The following is a 19181-nucleotide window of genomic DNA, read 5'->3' as shown; positions in this document are numbered from 1 at the left end:
GGGTAACCTTCCCCCGAGATTACATACAGGCTTTGCAAGCGCATTCATGAGTACTTACGTCAGACAATTGATACATGTTTATCATCGCACTAGGGATTTATCTTTTCATATCTTCATAGTTTATGATACTCCAATGTGTGCTCTGGTCACACTACATGCTCATTAAAACTTATTTTTAATTGGACTAGGGTACTCTATTCCCGAGGTTACTACGATTTTATACATGCTGAAACACTAGTTTCTCAATAACTGCTAGGACTAAGGCTCGATGTCACAATGGTCCTTTTTCTTTGTTCCAACAGTGAATGGGATTTATGGTCTGCTGCACTATTACTTGTACCCTAAGATTTTGAACATTGGATTCTACTTATGCAGACAATGTTACAGAAAACATTACTATTGAACCACGCTGCTTATATAAAATACCCGAATGCAGGTATTTGCATTGGATCTTCATTTTTCTCTCTTACCAGAGTGTCCTTATATATTTGTTTTTGGCTTAGTTTAGATTATTTAACCACAGAGCATCTTTGTCTTCCAACTTCCACGTGAGGTTGCTAATTCATTGCCTTAATATTTATTACAGCCTACTCATCTTTGACGTTATCCTAGTACATAGGTACCTTACATTTCGCTCGATCAGGTAGGTCTATGCTATACCTAGCCCCGACATACTGGCTATTGCCTTTGCCGCAGGCATCATATTATTCATTCTTCAATTTGGTTATGGTTTCACAAATAACTCTTGGCATGCTTTATATGCAAACATTTATATAGCTGTCATACTTAGGATTCACGTGTGGAGTTGCTATTTTTGCCTCTTCATGAACAAGGGACCCTTGGTATCACACAAATCCATGCATGGTGCATAGTATTACCTTTACAATGCACGGCATGTTTGATTTGCACTGTGTGCTGTCATCTCCATATATCCTTGAATGTGTTTTCTTATAAGTACTTGTTTCCATTATTTGCAGCCTTGAAAAAGTCATTGTGTGACGTAACACTGATGGCTGTTGTTTATTGGACCTTATACAAGCTGTTACTGTATGTACTGTGTGTACATTTTTGGATACAAATAAATCAAGAAGATTACAAGGAAAAAAAATGATATTGCGCTGCAGTTTCTATTGTGTACTTAAGAATGTGTTTTTAAATACTATCATATATTTAGTGATTTACTTAACTTGTTACATAGAAAATCATTTTTGATTGAGTGCTGTGGTTCTTATTTAATTTTGGACATGTTGTGTATCCATGTGATACATAATTTTTTTGTCTTTTGGTAGTAAAACAATTGGGCCACATTGCACCATCATATACTGATCTACGTTTACTTTCAGACACTAGTGGGAAGTGCACTGTTGTTACCATGACTACCATTTCTTATTGATATCAAATTTTCACCATTAACCCAACTCATCAAATGAGCCAACAATACACAATGGGCTTTGAGGCTCTAAAGTCAGGTGTTGCAGCTCTGAACAACTTAGACTGATTCCGCTATGTAGGTGGGAGACTTTGAGTTAGGCGTACTTATGCCTGCTGACCACTGTAAATATTGTTGTACACAAATTGGACCCACATACAACAACTACAGGCACAATCTATTACATAGCAAATTCCTTCTCAGGGCCTATGTTACACCACAGAAGCAATAAATAATTGACCCCTTGTACCATCACAGTTGCTGGCTCTGCAGGCATTATGATGCCGGTTTCCATCACATTGCCTAGAAATGTCCCCCCCATTCATTCTTGCTGTTGGGAGATCCTTATTGTGGTGATAGCCGATATTACCCAACATTCGCTACAACCAAACCCACTAATACCCCTTCTTAGTTATGTCAAGGATGTCCCCTCCTGGGTTCGAAGACTCACTTAAATTGCACTCCTACTGGCCAAAAAGTAGGGTGGCTCTGACCTGGGAGTGCACCAAAGTTCTGACTGTCACTGACTGGTTGTGTGAAATGGTGGTCCTTAACTACAGGATTGAAACATATGCGCTCTTGCAACCACCTACATCCTGTCACACTGTATCAGACGATCCTCCAGATCCACTCATTGAAGGGCTTGAGTGACTCCCACAATGTCCCTCCCCATCTCCTCCCCCCCCACGTACCACACTCCTCTTTCCTTAGGGTTTGGCGCTTGCATTCCTGTATACCCTGTGCAATTGGGGTAATTTCACAGACCACCATGTCAGTTGTTTATTTTAATGACGCTGTGCCCATTCCTGGTATTTACATGTTTAATACCTATTGTGCTGTAATTGTATGATTGTACCATGACAATAATGGAAATTCCCTTCTTCGTGACATTGTCTGTTGTTTTGTAAGTTTTAAATTTACAAATGCAGATAAAAAAAGGCTTGCTGTACTGTTGGCAATTTTCTGTGTTTGGAATTGGTTATATTTAGAGTCTCCTCTGAAGAATAATGTTTTAATTAACACTGTATTGTTTTATGTACTGTGGATCTATGAGATGTGATATACTATGTTTTCAAATGATGAATATTTGATGGTGGTGAAAGGTAATATTTTCAAGTTAATATATGCTTTAAAGTTATTATAGTGTGTAGTAGTCAAAATTCAGTATAGATACTTACTTTATGTTGATACAGTGGTCTTCTATATTTTTGCTGTGAATATCTGTGACTTTGCATAGAAAGGGTCTGATTACGAGTTTGGCGGATGGAATGACCTGTATGACAAGATTTCCTCCCGTCAGCCCAGAGGAAAAGTGGCGGCAGCATTGTCACCGGCTTGTAATGAAGCCGGCGGCAATGCTGCCACCCGCATGGTGCACCAGCACTCTCCCAATACTCACTGTCTGCAGAGCAGGCAGTGAGCATTGCAAGGGTGCTGGGCAAGGGGGCCCTTTCAGTGCCCATGCCAAGTGCATGGGCAGTGCAAGGGCCTCCTGTGGCAGCCTCCACCTGTTCTCCATCAGCATTTTCATGGCGGTGAAACTGCCATGAAAAGCCTGGCGGAGAACCAGGTTGTAATCAGCAAGGTGGCGCTAAGTTCTGCGCCGCCCTGGCTGATTCTAACCTGCACTGCCGTTAGCCTGTAGGAACATTGTTCCTGGCGGGAACAGCAGTGGTTTAGGGGTCCGATTGCAAAACTCTTCATTTGGTGGACGGACCTCCTGCCATTGCAAGTTTGGCGGTCTGTTGACTGCAAGACTTGTAATCAGGCCCAAAATATGTAAAGTACGCAAAGTCGATATTTGTGTCCTCAAAATGTTTGACAGTGTTTTTGTTGCCAGTATTTCATTATACACCGATAATTTACTTTTTACAGTATTGAACTCTACAATACCACCTCCTTTCCCACATTTGCTGAGATTACAAATACCACCTTTCCACATGAGCAATAAAACTCAAGATTTCAATCGTCTTGAGATAAATTGAATTCCCTTCAATAAAAACATCAAATGCGAGGTCATTCAAAAGTTAGTTCTCACCTCAGTTAAATTAGCAGAAACAATCCATATGCAGATTAGAATGAACATTTCGAAAACACTCCTGTTTCTCTGTCCAAAATTCTGAAAAGGAGACAGAAACAATACAAAGAAAACCTACCGGAAAACAATCTCAATTTGTAAAGAATACAATCAAGTCAACTACGAATATCATTCCCCATATTTGAAAACTTAAAACACTTTTATTACAAAATTATTTTCTGACAATGTGCAAACAATAATATAAACTGCATAAACAGCCCAACTGCAATCATCCTAATATTGTTCCTTATAATCAGGCCATCATCGCAGCTGTAAATTTCAAGGTCAGAGAAGATAAGTATAAAGGGCGATAAATATAAAGGGAATTAGAATTTGGTGGAGCGGGAGCTTTGCCATAAGTTGGTAGAGTTTCCATCCCACCACATTTACAGGAAGTAGAACTACTGGGTTTCTGATAGTGATGCCTCAGCTGTCTCTATCTTTAGAAACTCTTGACCCCTAGGTCCATATACCAGTAGGCTCCAAAATCCTAGCAGTGGTTGACCCGCCTTCTTGAGGGCGGGGTCACCATCACTGGACTTACCCTCCAAGGGATCACCATGCACAGCATGGCAATCTGGGCAGTTTAAATAAATAATGGAAGTTTGTATCAGTAAAACAATAAAGTAAATGCTGAGCAGGAGTAAAAGCATTTCGCCCACTCCGCATTGATCTGTGTCTTCAGTGCATCTCTGGCCATGTTGGATTGGACTGAAGGCACAGTTATCCACATAAGGAAGGCAAGGATCTCTAAATACGGCTGGTGCTCGTTCATCAAGGAGATAGAACTACTCCGCTGTCCGGCCTGGTTAACAGGTAGCTCACCAAACTAAAAAGTACCACCAACCTCATAATTTCTAAAACCAAATCTTAAAGATATGTACTAGCTATTTTGCAGAACATGTTAAAAGATGTTGCTCAAGGCTCTCTAATACCACACTGGAAGAACTCTACAAGTATCTCCATGATGGAAGTCAGGTCACAAGGATTTTCACCTAGAATACCGAAAGTCACCTCCAAGATGATTAGACTATTTCCATTTTTTAAATACTTGAAAACTAAAGTGAAAGAGCATTTTATTTTATATTATCTGTTAATGCACTCTTGTTATTTGTTCCTACAACAATATTAGGTAGTTACTTGCTAAAGGCCTCTAACCTACAACCTTTTGCCCCACATTTATAGCAATTGAAAGTTCCTCGTTTTATTTAGCTTCTCCTTCTCTCCTACATTGTTTCTAGCTCTTATCTTTAAAATGTGTCATTCTTTTCAAGCATATTAAAATCTTAGATGATTTCTACATTGGTTAACAAGACCCTTTTGTCTATTGATTCCACTCTCTCCCTTAACTATTTTGTAAATATTGTATCCTACATTTTGTACAGCATATGATTCCCTTTTTGTAAAGCACTTTTAAATTCCCCTGAGACTATGTGCACTCTAAACAAAAAAAACAAAATGAATAATAAAATCTTTGTAAGATGGGTGGGCGTTTTGGTCATAACTTTCTCACTAACTATCTTGTCCACATTCTGTTCCCAGCAGGATACTGCATGGTCTGTGGTGAGTTTGCTACAGTGGTATCAGCGGTGCCTGGTAGCTGGATCACCTTGCGCTGCCATTATAATCCACAGCTGCACAGCCAAGCAGAAAAAGTGTGGTGTCTGGAGACTCCCCAGGCCGGTTGCCAACGTGTGGTTGCTACATCCAGTGCTCCCATGGCTGTGCTCAACCGGGCCAGAATCCGAGATGATCCATGGAGCGGCACTGTAACAATAATAATGGATGCGCTCCGGAGCCAGGACTCAGGCAGGTACCACTGTCTAACGATTGACCCCACAAATGTCTACATCACCAGGACGATACAACTTGAGGTACAGTCGGGTAAGAGCCAGACAACAATATACCAACTTCAGCATCAGTCTACTACATGAGGCTTACAAGAAGATAAGGTTTGGGAGGGAGTGGAATTATGGAAAATCTGGAAGATGGGGACTGTACCCTATATTCTGTTATTGGTTGTATGTTACAATATCGTCAATAATAATACTGTGAAAATATAGCAAGAATATCAACAAAAATATTTTTAAGACAAATATATTTAGGTAAATGTAGATTTACTATAATGAACTCCAATATACATTTTGACAAGGGACGCAGATATTGAGTTAAGGAAAGTATATAGGAAGAATAGTAAATAGCAAGAATATCAACAAAAATATTGTGAGTGAGGCTTAGTAATTCTAGACTTACCCATCTAATTTCCTTCATAATATTTTGTTGCTATTCTTGCCACAACATTTCCAGGGTCACGGTTGCGTTGAAAGCACCAAGATCAGTCGTCATGGAGCTCCTGGCAGTCCCAATCAGCCAGGGCAGCGCTGCAAGCACTACGACCCCTCTCTCTGCTGGCGTTAACATGGCGTTTTCACCGCCATGCAAGTGCTGGTGGAGAAGGGGTGCTGTGGGGCCCCAGGGGGACCACTGCACTGCCCATGCATTTGGCATGGGCAGTGTGGGGGCCCCCTGGCCAGCCTCATTGCACAATCACTGTCTGCCTTGCAGACAGTGATTTACGTGACAGGTGCTGTTGCACCCAACGCACAAGAGCATTGCCACCAGCTCTATTATGAGCCGGCATCAATATTTTTGTGCATTTCCAGCTGGGACAGTAGGTGGAAACTGTGTCTCTGCCCGCTAGCCCAGCGGTAAACACATAATAGGTCCAGCGGGAAGGAGGCCACACTGACAGTCTCTTGTCCTGCAGGAGTTTGGCAGGCCGCCTTTTCCACCCGCCAAACTCCTAATGAGGGTATCGATGTTATGGAAATGTACCCTATTACCTTGAAGACCATTTTCGGGTGTCTCCGGTTGAATCTGACTCTATATAACTTCTGCAATGCATGTAAATATCATAGGCTGTTACTGGAATTCCCCGTAGAGATTTATATTACATTCTTTGAAACTGCATGTAAAGCTTTTGTCAAACCTTTGTATATTCTCAGGAATTGCATAGAATGTATTTGTCTTGAAACACAGTTCAGTGCACAAAGACATAGGTTTCATGCAGGGTTCCTGAGATGGAAAGGGCAACCGGTAGGACAGATCCAAGTCTAGACAAAACCCCATCTCCAAAAACAGAGGCAACTTCAACACCAACGCCAACTCCAGAGTTCACAGACAGAAGTTTAGGATTTCACAGCTGAATCTTAAGGCAGAGCACAAAGTCTCAGATAGATTCCAGTCACCAGAATAGATGCCAATACCTGAGGCTCAGGCTGACTCTCAAGACAGAGCCCGGCATCAGAGGCAAATCCCAATTACTGAGACAGAGCTAAATTTCTGAGACACAGCCCAACACCTGAGACAAACCCAGCTTTTGACATAGACCGCGTCTCCCTAAATAGAGCCAGATTATGAGAGTGTCCAACTCTCAAGACGGAGCTTATCTCCTAAGATACAGTCTGATTCCCAGGACAAAGCTTAACTCCTGAGTTTAAACCAGACTTCTAAAACAGAGCGTGATGCAAACAGAGCTTGATGCTTAGATCCCTCCACAAACACACACACACTCTGAGGGTGAGTAGGTCCATATGTAAAATGTTCCCAAAGGCAAACAGTAGGGGAGCAGGTCTTGAAGGAACCACATCACACACTGACAGTTTTACGCATGCACATGCTCCTCAAAGCTCTAGCTCATGTATGTTAATTAACTGTGAAATCTAAGGGTCTTTGACCCATAGTCCTGAGTTTCACTGTGAAGTCTTTATATTTGGGAACTCTCACTGTGTGATTAAAAGTATGATAATGTGTTGTGCTATCGCCAAATCTACAACCATTCAGCTTTTAACCCAGTCTCAGAATTTCTTGTCCCATCTAGATACCTATAAATTTTCATTGTTAGTTAAGAGTTATTTCTGAGCTGAGGTGGTGGCTTTTACTGCAGGGTTATTAATGCTCCCATCTACTCTCCATTTTCAGCTCCCAAGTGGATGCTGGTGGCTGAGGGTTCCTCAACATCCATGCAGTGCCACTACAGTGCTACAGACTACCATCTGGTGTCCAGGGTCTTTTGCCGGCTGCTGACAGGAATGGGCTGCCAGTCAATGAGAGGTACTCAGGCCTTCCCCATCTCTGGGGCTACTGAGAGATACACGATTGTTGATGACCCGATAAAGGGCATTATCAAACTTTCCATTGAAGGGCTACTAGTGGAAGACTCTGGATTGTACGAGTGTCGACTTCAGCTCCCAGGGACACCCATGGTAATGAAGAAATTCCAGCTACAAGTGAGTGAGTATGTCTGGCCTTCTACACACCTAGGACCACTCAAAACTGAAACTAGAACCTTTTATAGCAAGTTCAAAATATAAGAATGTACTTACTGGGTGTCTACAATCAGTAAACCCGAGCATACAATAAATACACATATATACAAAACAGGCAGTGCTCTAATTACAGCTAACAAACACCTCCATGCCATAGCACAAAAATAATGTGAAACATGGATTGTTTAAAAAACACAGTCAATGAACTTGTAAATAGAAGACACAAATTCAAAACATAAGACTGAATAAATATATTCAGGCAATACAGAATTTTCGTGTAACAGCACAAGGCGACCTAGGTGTTGGCTGCACAATGTATAGTGTAACAATGTGTAACACAAATTAGAGAAAAGTGAAGTGACAGATGTACAAAGATCAATAGGCCCCATGGTCTTGCTGTTACGGGTTATAAAAGTCTTGTACAGATCCTAAGTATCTCATTGAGCCACCAGTGTTAAGGCTGGGCTTTAAACTTATTGACATCATCCTCAGATGTCCTTCCAGTGATATGACCGTCCTGATGATAACCCATGGAGTAACACGCCTGACATACCACAAGAGGCTTAACAAGGTACTTAGGATCTCTACATGGACCGTTTTATGCCACACAAGACATTGTTGAACTCAGCGCCTGAGAAATGCTCATCACTACTTGCTATTTCATTGTTATGTATTAAAGTATTTCAAAGAGATACTTCTTAAGTTTTACACCATAGGGTGTATCTCTGCTTTCTGTATGGCATACTAATACTCAGGTTCCTCTTAGTTTGTTATTTCGTTCACCTCCCGGTAGCAACTGCTCTGATGTCGGTAACTATAACATTTGACCATAAAATTAAATTTTTGTAATTCTGTGCGAATGTGCCTAACATTGCGCAAACACTAGAGCACACACCCTGCGCATACTTCGTATGCCTGTGATGATATTATCACTTCCACTATGCACACCAGCAGCCTGGGCTGAAACATGTCCATTCCACTCTGGAATTGCAGATCAGACACACATTCATCAAATAATCGTGGTCACTGTCCTCACTCAGAAGAGAACTGATCCTTAGAGGTAAAGTACACAGACATACATAGGCAGTTGTGGATTGTCGGTTGGGCCAAATGTTTTGACAATACAGTAACATATCTTCCTTGTTTTGGGAAGTAGAAACCCCTTTGTAAACTACAGATGCCAAGCATGTCTAAATTATGTTCCTCATCCTTCTATATTCAATGAGGGCACGTTGTCTCACAAGAAACATTAGACCTGTGCATGCGTACGATTACACCCAAGCGAGTAGTCATTGAGATTGTGCATCAATCAATGCATCTGAGATGCTCCCATTATCATTAGTCATAGAACAGCATGCACTGGCAGTAAATGAAAGGAAGGTGGATAGGGAGCAAAAAAAGGAATGGGACTGAGAGCACTGACTGTGGACTAACAGGTACTCCTCTGCAGGAAAGCTGGAGAATTCTGGAAGGCTCCATCTCAACCCTTCTTCCAACTCCATTGATACCAACCTTCCCACAAGTGGCACCCTGGCTGAAGAGAGGTGAGGATGTGGAGGACGGGGATGGGGTGAAATTAGTGAATGTACTACTAAATTGTTTCATTGGAGGGAGATCTTTTAGTTATGGTATTTAAGATCGCATTAACATAATGCAGAATTCACAAAAACTGTTTAGGTTCTTGTGAGCAAATCATGATCTGTAATGTTTAGGTTTTCTGAGCAAAGCACAAGTGCAGTGAGTGGTCTTAGTGTGGAAGATGTGGTTTGTATGGTGGGTGCAAGAGTCTCTTCGGTGGTATTCAGAAGGGCACAGAGAATGGATCTTTGAAAATTCCTCCTAACCCAGGTGAGTGACAGCTGTGTTTTGCTGTATGGGTTATTCTATGTGGGAGGTTCTGGTCTATTGTCCTTCATCAAATGTAGTCTATCATTGCTTAAGTTTAGAAGAATTTGTCTAGCGGACCGTTCCATAAACTCTATGCGCATGTTTGTCAAAATGTTTGTTTCGCAGTGATGGCAAATGATCAGTTTCCTGTCTGGGAGTGTTTTAGTTACATTTCTAGATCCGGTCAGTGGTGATACCATCCATGATGGAAGTCAAGCCTTTGTTACATGTCTATATGTCTTTGAGCCTAATCTGTCCACCATTCTTCCTGCTCTTCGACTGATCTCATGTCCCTTGTCCAAGCATGCCTGCATTACCAGCAGGATTGTTTTTGTGCAGGAAGAACTTCCTTCCTGCACAAAAACAACCTAGAGAGCATTTTTCTCTTTCTACTCATAAAGCAGAGTGCATCATGCATAAAAGAGGACATAACAAGGACAAAAAATATTTTTCTCCTCTTCACTCCAGCCTCCTCGAGGCATACCAATTTAAGGCACCCCCAGGTTTACAATCCTTTGTAAATCTGAAATTGCATCAAATCCAGGTATGGATGCAAAGGAACTCATTCTCCACCCATAAAATGCCTACGAGCACGAAATATAATGTTACACAGCACAATCCACTGCATTATGTTACGTTTCTTTACAATGCCACGCAGAGTGGATCAGATTGCTCCTTACGTCGCTTTATAAATCTCACTCAAGACAGCAAAAAGGATTACGAAATATGGGCCCTATTGTCGGTGAGAGATTTTAGGTCTGGCTGGAAAGTGCAGATGTCAGGAGACTTTAATTGATCAACCTTAAAAAGACCTTTTGATGAGAAATCCAGAGAGGTGCTTTGGCTTTGCCTATGTGTTGGTGGACAGCAGTATGTTTTTTGATTGGGCTGAAGTTCTGTGCTTCTACAGAAAACTTGTTTTCTCTTCACACAGCTCTTATTATTTTGTCTGTTCATCCTTCTGCGTGAGCCAGCAGCAGCTTGGCTGACTCGGGGGCACACCCATAGCACTGTAATGCAGTTAAAGTTTTTAGGGTCGAGCCTGCGTTGCATGCGCTCGCGTATGTATATCACACGAGACGCTTTAGTGTTTAGAAAAGGGCTCGGAGCCCTGTCAACGTCACCTCACTGTTTTTTATTGGTTCGTGGGCTTGCCTAATAAAATCTGCTTGCTTTCATAAGTCGAAGGCACGCATACGTCATGCCTTTTCCGGTGGCTAGCCCTCCTCGGAGCGCAGCGACCAAGTACAGAAAATAGGCGAGGCTCGCTGTTTTCCATCGGGCTCGTGGACTTCTGTTTCTCTAATTTACGAGCGCGATCTCGCTTGGCAGAAGTCGGGCACTTTACATAGTTAATTTCACTCTTTCGGGTTATGTACATAAATGCACTTTTGCCTGATAGGTGAAAAGTCGGGTTAGGAGTTTACAACGCGATCAGCTCTAACATGAGCAAACGCGAGACCCGTTGCATTGCAAATGCTTGTGTTTCAAGTCACAGTCTTTCATTTTTTACTTCACTGGCTCTCATGTTTTAAGTTACACTATTTGATACATGTTCACGAAGCACACTTTAGCGCTGGGTGACTGCTATCTTTCACGCCCTGTTCCATCAGGTCCCTTTAAACTGGTGGAAGCTGCGGATTGGTTTTGGCGTCGGGACACCCCGTTACTCTTTTTAATTTCGGGGGCATGCACTATGAATATTTTCGCGGGTAGGAGCATGAATGGAGTCTTCAGGTATGGTCTACCTGGCGTCATGCTAGATCATCACACAGTAAGCGTTGCTAGTTTGGTGGCAAGTTGCTAATATCGGCACACGGCTGAGCAGACCTCCCAGAGTTTGTTTTCATCACGGGAGTATAAAAGGCACAATAACCTTTGGATTGACGCAAGTTACTACTTCCATTGTGTGAAGTAATTGGGTAATTCTGCATTAGTCACCCAGTTTTCACAGCAGTTTGAGTAGTGGTCACATGTTTTTTGACTTTTTTTTTTTTCACTTGTATATTTCAGTTTTAAACACCTAAGGGTGGTGTATGTTGGTCGCCTGGTTCCCCGAGCCTTACTTGAGCGGTGTCTCACGTATAAAATTGGCAGTCAATCAAACTCACGAGAGCATGCACTGCATGTATTTATTAAGTTAGTTCCTCAAGAAAATTACTTTCCATCACAAACCGGGGAGAATTCACCAGTCCAAAAAAAGATTTGAGCCACTTTCACATATGTTCCTATTGCCAATCTACAATGTTTAAGGCCTATTCAGGTGCTCAACTTGCCAAACTGTTAATGTGCAAGATAACATCTTTCCAAATAAAGAGCCAGCAGTGTTTGCGTCTGTTTTTTCACTTTGATGTCAGAAACCCGTTTTTCCATTACAAATTATGTGCTTACGTGTATTTTACAATTGTATATTTTATTTCTAACTTTTAAAAATGTGCTGTTTATTATTTGCTACTTTTTGTTTTATGTTAATGCTAGTTGCTAAACTTGTATAACTTCACAATGCATATGGTTGTTATTTTTTATTATAATAGATACAGCAAAAATGTCTCTGCGTTATGTACCATTTTTATTTACATAAAGCGCATCGGTGAAAGCGCTGCATTAAAATGGTTAGATAAATAAAAACAACAGGGAACAATTTATAACAGTGTTCCCGACTGTTAGAAAACATGATCTCTGGCAGTTGAAAGTGGACGAGGATAGACATAGGACGAGGTCTTGAGTTAAATTAAGCTAATTTGCAGTTGTTATCTCTCCATTGGTGGGAGATTGTGTGTAGCTTTTTGTGCTCTATGCAGTTTGGTTTTCAGCTCTTGATGTGGCATCTATGTATACCCTCAACCTTGAGTCACAGCCTTCGCCACTGCCTTACCTCACCTCATTTTTAGGGTCGAGCCTGCGTTGCATGCAAAACACTTTAGTAGATAGAAAAGTGCTTGGAGCCCCGCCCATGTTACGTCAGTGCCTTTCATTGGTTCGTGGGCTTGCCTTTCAAAATCTGCTTGCTTTCATTAGTGGAAGGCATGCATACGTCATGCCTTTTCCGGTGGTTAGCCCACCTCGAGCACAGCGACCAAGTACTGAAAACATGCGAGGCTCGCTGTTTCTCGTCAGGTTTGTGGACTACTTTTTATATTTTTTTCTCAGCGTGAACTCGCTTGGCAGAAGTCTAGCGCTTTGCATGACATCGACCCTGTTACATAGTTAATAGCACTTTTGCTGGTTGCGTACATAATTGCACTTTTGCTGATAGGGTTCACTATGAGTAAACTGTAGCAGTGCGATCGCACTCTTTTTTTGCATTTTTTTCTTTCTACCTGCATGCCGTCTTCAACTGCCCGTACGAGTGAACTGTAGCAGCGCGATCGTGCTGTTTTTTCCATTTAATGAGGCAAGAAAAGTCCTGTTGGGAGTTTCCAACTGCTAATAGCTGTAACTCGGAGAAACACGAGACCCTATTACATTGCAAATGCTTGTTTAAATTGAAGTGACTGGATAGATTATCTAATTATAACTTATTGCGTTTGTTTTACTCTGGCAAAAGCACAGATGACAGGAAGGTAGTCATGAGAAATGGATTGTTGTTTTCCAGTCCAAACACACGTCCTTTCTCTTCCCATCATTGACTTTAGGCTTCAGAATGCACTTGTGTCTTTGAGAACAGTATAGGATGCCCAGGGCTACACTAATATATATGAGTTTTGAGGTCTGGCTTGACAGCACAGCTGCCGATCACCATATGTGTTTAAAAATAAGAGCTTTGAGAGTTCTACTGAGAGAAGTGATTAAACTCCACCCACATGTTGCTTGCCTTGAATATAGTATTTGATTGGGCCATGTATGCGTTCTTCTACTAAAGAGTAAAGAGTGCTTGTATTGCTTGTGGCAAAGCGTACTCTCAAAAGAGAAGGACAGGGTTGGCCATGGTGAAAATCCAACGATCATGGCAATAGGCCTGATCTGTTTATTATGACATGCAATAACGGAAGTAGGCCTGACAAATCTATTGTGAAAGGCGTACATTAAAGTCAACAGGCATTTAAGGATAGATTTTTATTATTCTATATTAAAACCTATGATCTGCTTATCATGAATAGCTATTACAAAGTTACTAGGCACAGATTATTGTGAGAAGCATTTGTTAAGACCCACAGGCCTTTAACAGTTGATTATTATCATAATATGTTACAAGCTCTAGACAGGTATTTTATTAGCTTCCCAGAGAAAGTTAAAAGTTCCACCCCATATTGAAATTGGGGACGAACCATTGCATTAAAAGCAGAGATAACCGGCTGGAGAGAAGGACCTCCATATTTACTATTAAATTGTTTTAATCCCCAAACTGAAGATAAGGCTTTATTTGTTAAGGTTTCAGTGTGAACTTTCCATTTTAAATGTGAGTCGAACCACATGCCCAGATATGTATACTCTTTTACCTTCTATATTTTTTCTCCCCCTAGAGTGTATTTAGATGCGCTTTTCTCTTTCCCTATAGACATTATTTTCGTTTTCTCCATATTTTATTACCAATTTTTTCCTTTGACAGTAGGTATAAGTCACCTCTAATTTCCTTTGTAGCCCTAACTCTGTCAAATCCATTATCACTAAATCATCAGCATATAATAGGCAGGAAACATGCACACCATCCATTTTTGGGCTTAGCCCATTAGCCTTCCGTAACAACCCTGGCAGATCTGACAAGAATAATGAAAATAAAATTGGGGCCAACACACAACCAGACGGAGACCACTCTTCATGGGGATCCTTTTTGAAAGTGAGCCACTCATATCTAAAATTACTTGGGCCCAATTTTGTGAATGCAGGCCCTGTAGAAGAAATAGTATATCCAAGTCAATTCTTAGCTGTTTTAACATATCCCATAGCAATTTCCTGTCTACCAAATCAAATGCAGCACGAAAATCGACAAAACAGCAAAATAAACTTCCTCGCAGTTCAACAGATTTTTTTTGCTAAGGCCCACAGACTGAAGCAGTGGTCAATTGTCGAATGCCCTTCCTTAAAACCACCTTGCTCTACTGGTATCAAATCTTTATCATCTGCCCATTCTTTGATTAACCCCAGCAATAGCTTTGTGAAAACCTTTTCCCCTACATCTAAAAAAACTTATCAGCCGATAGTTTTTTGGATGAGTTGGGTCCTCCTTTTTGTAAATCGGTCTTATCATGGCACCCTTCCAACTCTCTGGAAAATGGCCATAATCAAGGATTTTACAAAATGTAACATAGAAGAATTTTGTCCACCAATCAATATTCCTTTTTATTATTATTGGTGGGAGATTGTCAGGGCCTGCTGCTTTAGTTAATTTCAAAGCTGCAATAGTTTCTTTTATTTTCTGTGGGACAAAAGCTAATCTCATCTTCTCACCAAGCTTCCTGGGAATACCATAACCTTCTTCATCCTCAGTACCTTTATATACAGAAGAAAAATATTTATACCAGTCTTCTTCTCCGACCAAACACCGCACAGCACCTACCCTTTTCTCCTCCCTTACCAACTGCCCAAAACCCCTAATATTCTGTGTTTTTATCACCTCCATCATTGTATCCCAATTTTTATTAACGTATTCTCGTTTCCTCTGTCTTATCAGCATTTTATAATCCTGTTTTGCTTGACGAAGCTTCTCTTCTTTAACAACGGAGGGTCTTTTCTTATAACCCCCTAGTAATCTTCGCATCATTTGCTTTCTACATCTACATTCCTGATTAAACCATATTTTACTATTATTGATCATATATGGTTCTCCCTTCCTCTTTCCCTCTTGAGGTATTTTTAGTTTACTTTTGAGGCAATTGACCATTAACGCAATACCCTTATTATAGCCTTTTAATATATCTTTTGGGTCTTCTTCCATATTAAGGATGGGATAGTTTATAATCAAATTATTAAGTACTTCTAGACTGCTATCTGTTAGTCGGGTCCTTCGCCTACGGGGATACTCAACCAGCGCTATCAGTGTCTTTTCTCTTTCTTTTTGAATTTTATCGGCTGAGCGTATTGTTATTTGGAGCGGCCAATGATCACTGCCCTCTGTATGCCCAACCTCAAAATTTTGCACTTCTCCAAAGAACCAGGGGCCATATGTACGAACACATTTTCCCATAGACATAGAATGGGTAAAACCCTTTGCTACATCTGGCCCTAGGTGTTTACAAAAGCAGAGTCAATAGGGCATTCCTGATTACCTGTTCGAAAGGTCTTTTTGGCCGGACGATCGTTCTTCATACGCCCATTTAGGCAAAACATGCCTAAAGATCCTAATGTTCTTACTAAGGACAAATCACGAGCGGAACATTCTACGTTTGGAAAGATACTTCTAGGGATTTGTGCTGCTGCCAGTAGCTCCTTATATAAATTGTCACTGCTATTAGGATCAAGTTTATGATTAAAGTCTCCCAACATTAAAGTCAGACAGCCAGCGTTACCAGTGCATAATAGTTCAAGATCTTCCTCAAACAGCCCACGCTGTATATTAAAATCAAACACGTTCCCCGGTTGTATATAGACATTGAGTATCAAAAGCTGTTTAACACCACCTATTACATTGTAGAGATCTACCTGGCCTGCCAATAGCCAACGACATTTAGTTTTTATTTCTGTGAACTTATTCGCTATTCTGGTAGAGGCTAGGGTTATTAGTCCCCCTGATGGGCGTTCTGACCCTTGCCGAATTGCTCCCCTAAACAGCCCCATGAAACCATCTACTGGTTCTGGATCATCGCACAGCCAAGTTTCTGGGAAACACATTACATCATACTCTTCAAACTCTCCTTTAAACCGCTCTTGTTTAGATGTTTATTATAGCCTTCCAGATTCCAGGATAAAACCAGATGGCTGTGTGCGGGGCTTAATTCCTAGTCCACATCACTCAACTCACCCCTACTATTCTCATCACGGGGATTTACAAAGAGTTCAAAACAATTCCTCCATTGTGGGTCGTTACATTCTGAAACTACAGTTACACTTAAACTACCATTGTTTCTATCCACGCGCCTACTGCGATTTTTATTATATGACAGATTACACTGGACTTGATTTGGGAGCATACCTGCATGGCACCTAAGGGCACGCCTATCATGTATCACATCCTTTGTCCCGTTTCCCTGCACTACTCTTATAACCTCTTTCATCAGCTCCACCTCTGCTTGTAATACCAATCGCCTGATGTAGTCAGAGTAAAAAAGTGCTTTAGTCAGCTCTTCCTCCTCCGGGCTTAATATAAATCCTATTTGTTTTATATCATCTAACTCAATCCCACATAGGCTTGGGCGCGAGGCCATAACTTTTAAAAGACGGGAACGATTTAATGGTTTTAACTTTGTTAGGCGTTTCCTCCCAGTTTCTCTTTTCCAAGGCGCCAAATATATCCACCTTCCTTTACTTCCACCAAAACTTTCCTGCTCTTTCTTATTCTCAGTGCCTGTAGATGAAAATAAGACCCCGATCTTCACTGGGCAAGTTGTGTTAACTACTTCTCTGCACCCCCTCCTTCTTTCTGGTCTCTTAATAACATTCTCTCCCCCAGAACCACTGCTTAGCTCTCTTACTTCTAATTCTTCTACTACTTCTGTTTCCACTTCCACTCCTTGTCTACCCTTCTTTCTTTCCCCTCGCCAGCTCACTTCTTTGATGGGTATAGTAGGCACTATCTGTAGCGTGGCCCCTTGCTTTGCAGATGCGGCTTCCCGACCTTGATCGCAGCTTGGCCTTTCCAGGCCTGGCCTTGAGAAGTTGACCTGATCTGCCTGCACTAACTTCCCCTTTCTCCTTTGTGTTGTTTTACACCCAGCATTACCTTGCTTACTTTGCTTCCTATATTTCAGTTGATAGGGTAGCCTATACAGACCATTACCCTTTCTCCTCCATCTACAATTCCTCCTTATCACTAGCATTGGATCTTTGGAAACATATACTCAAGGGTCATTTAATGTCTGTAATGTCTGCAATATGGCTGTTTCCCCTCCTTCATTATTTTGTTCGGGGTATCAAGAGTATCTGTTTCTTGATCCCTCTTTTCCGAAATAGGTCGTACTAAAGCAGGCATACTACCATTAATACATTTCAACTCCTCGGTAATCCCTTGTAATTGATTCTTGTGGGATTTCCCCAAACTATTATTTGCCGTCAGTACCTCTAGTATCACTTGCAGGGTCTTTTGCATTAGAAACATTACATCTAATAGTGACTCAGTGGGTACGGCGGTGGTATCTAACGCAAATACAGACTGTCTACCCAGGGGTGAAGATGGCAAAATGACATCCTATTTACTCCCCTCTCCGACAGGCCCACCCCACCTCTTAAGTGATCCTCCCTCTCATTAATTCTCTCAAAGCCAATGCTGGACGGGGGTCCCTCTTCTAATCTTATACTATCCATAGCAAGCAACAGGGGGCATGGGGACGAGGATTGCCTGGGCTCCAGTGAGACCTTACGCCCATCTACCTCCTCAAACCCCTCCACCATGAACAAATCCTCTATCTGCAATGAGTCTGAAACTTGAAAATCATTTCTCATAGGACAGCCTATTTCACTCTTCTTGGAATCCAACATGGTATTACCCTCTGACGCTTGTGACATATGGTGCGTCTCTTGAAAGTACTTCCCAACAAACTCTCTGATTGATACCCCGAGAGGGGTCCCTGAGGGTTGTTCACCACTGTCCCCATGGTCCCCATTGTCTCTAAAATGGTCCTCCTGGTCCAACAACTGTGGTATATTTCCTCCGCTGCCACCAGAGCCTTCTTCACAATTTCCATATGGTGTCTCCGCATGCTGGTGTTCCTCCAATGATTATTTTGATCTAAAACCGGACTTTAGACCCTTCCTTACACCGCGTACGCAGGTTTTACTCACCTGCATTTCTGAGCACTAGGTGCTATACTCAGTATCTAATAGGTAGTAAATAAGTAGTAAATGAATAAGTTTCCACAGTAGACCACAATGTTCCACACTGCAGTAACGCAATGTAACGCGAGGTTCCACTTCCGCCTCCACTTCCCTGTGACACCACGTCCTGCTAACCTCTAGCCCCGGTGCGAACCGGCCTTGGCGTGAACTGGCTCCTTACTCTGTCTCAAGTGCTGCTCCAGTGCTTCCCCCGTAGGAACTTAGAGGGGGGGCTCGCCACTTTCCCCACCTCCACTGCCACTGCCGCTGTCCACTGGTTGATTGAAGCTGTCCAAGACTGCCACAAGGGACAGCAGCGTTATTTGTAATGAGGGGAAGTACTCCTCTATTGTCTGGCTATGTGAGGCTGCCTAGGGCTTCTCCTTAAACAAGGGGAAGCGTGGAACTCCTCCTCTCATGCCTTCCATTAAACGTTAGTCCTTCTTTCCCTTGTCCAGGGCACCGCTGGACCGCCAGCATCCAAAGACACCAAGGGCCTCATTCCAACCCTGGCGGTCTATGACCGCCAGGGTGGACGGACACAGAAGCACCG

At 41.9% G+C, this 19181-nt stretch overlaps 1 protein-coding gene across 1 annotated transcript in view; it reads left to right on the top strand.

Moving 5' to 3' along the window:
- The window catches only part of LOC138299812 (trem-like transcript 1 protein), a 93730-nt gene that overhangs the window by 28192 nt on the left and 46357 nt on the right, over window positions 1-19181 (top strand). Inside the window, exons 2-4 of the mRNA XM_069238397.1 lie at window positions 5052-5390; window positions 7488-7799; window positions 9285-9378. Coding sequence (XP_069094498.1) covers window positions 5052-5390; window positions 7488-7799; window positions 9285-9378 — 745 coding nt within the window. The remainder of the gene's footprint in view (window positions 1-5051; window positions 5391-7487; window positions 7800-9284; window positions 9379-19181) is intronic.

This window comes from Pleurodeles waltl, chromosome 6 (genome assembly GCF_031143425.1).
Source record: "Pleurodeles waltl isolate 20211129_DDA chromosome 6, aPleWal1.hap1.20221129, whole genome shotgun sequence".
In the NCBI taxonomy this organism is placed as follows: domain Eukaryota; kingdom Metazoa; phylum Chordata; class Amphibia; order Caudata; family Salamandridae; genus Pleurodeles; species Pleurodeles waltl.
Note: the sequence above shows the minus strand (reverse complement) of the source record. Positions and strands in the feature narration are given on the sequence as shown.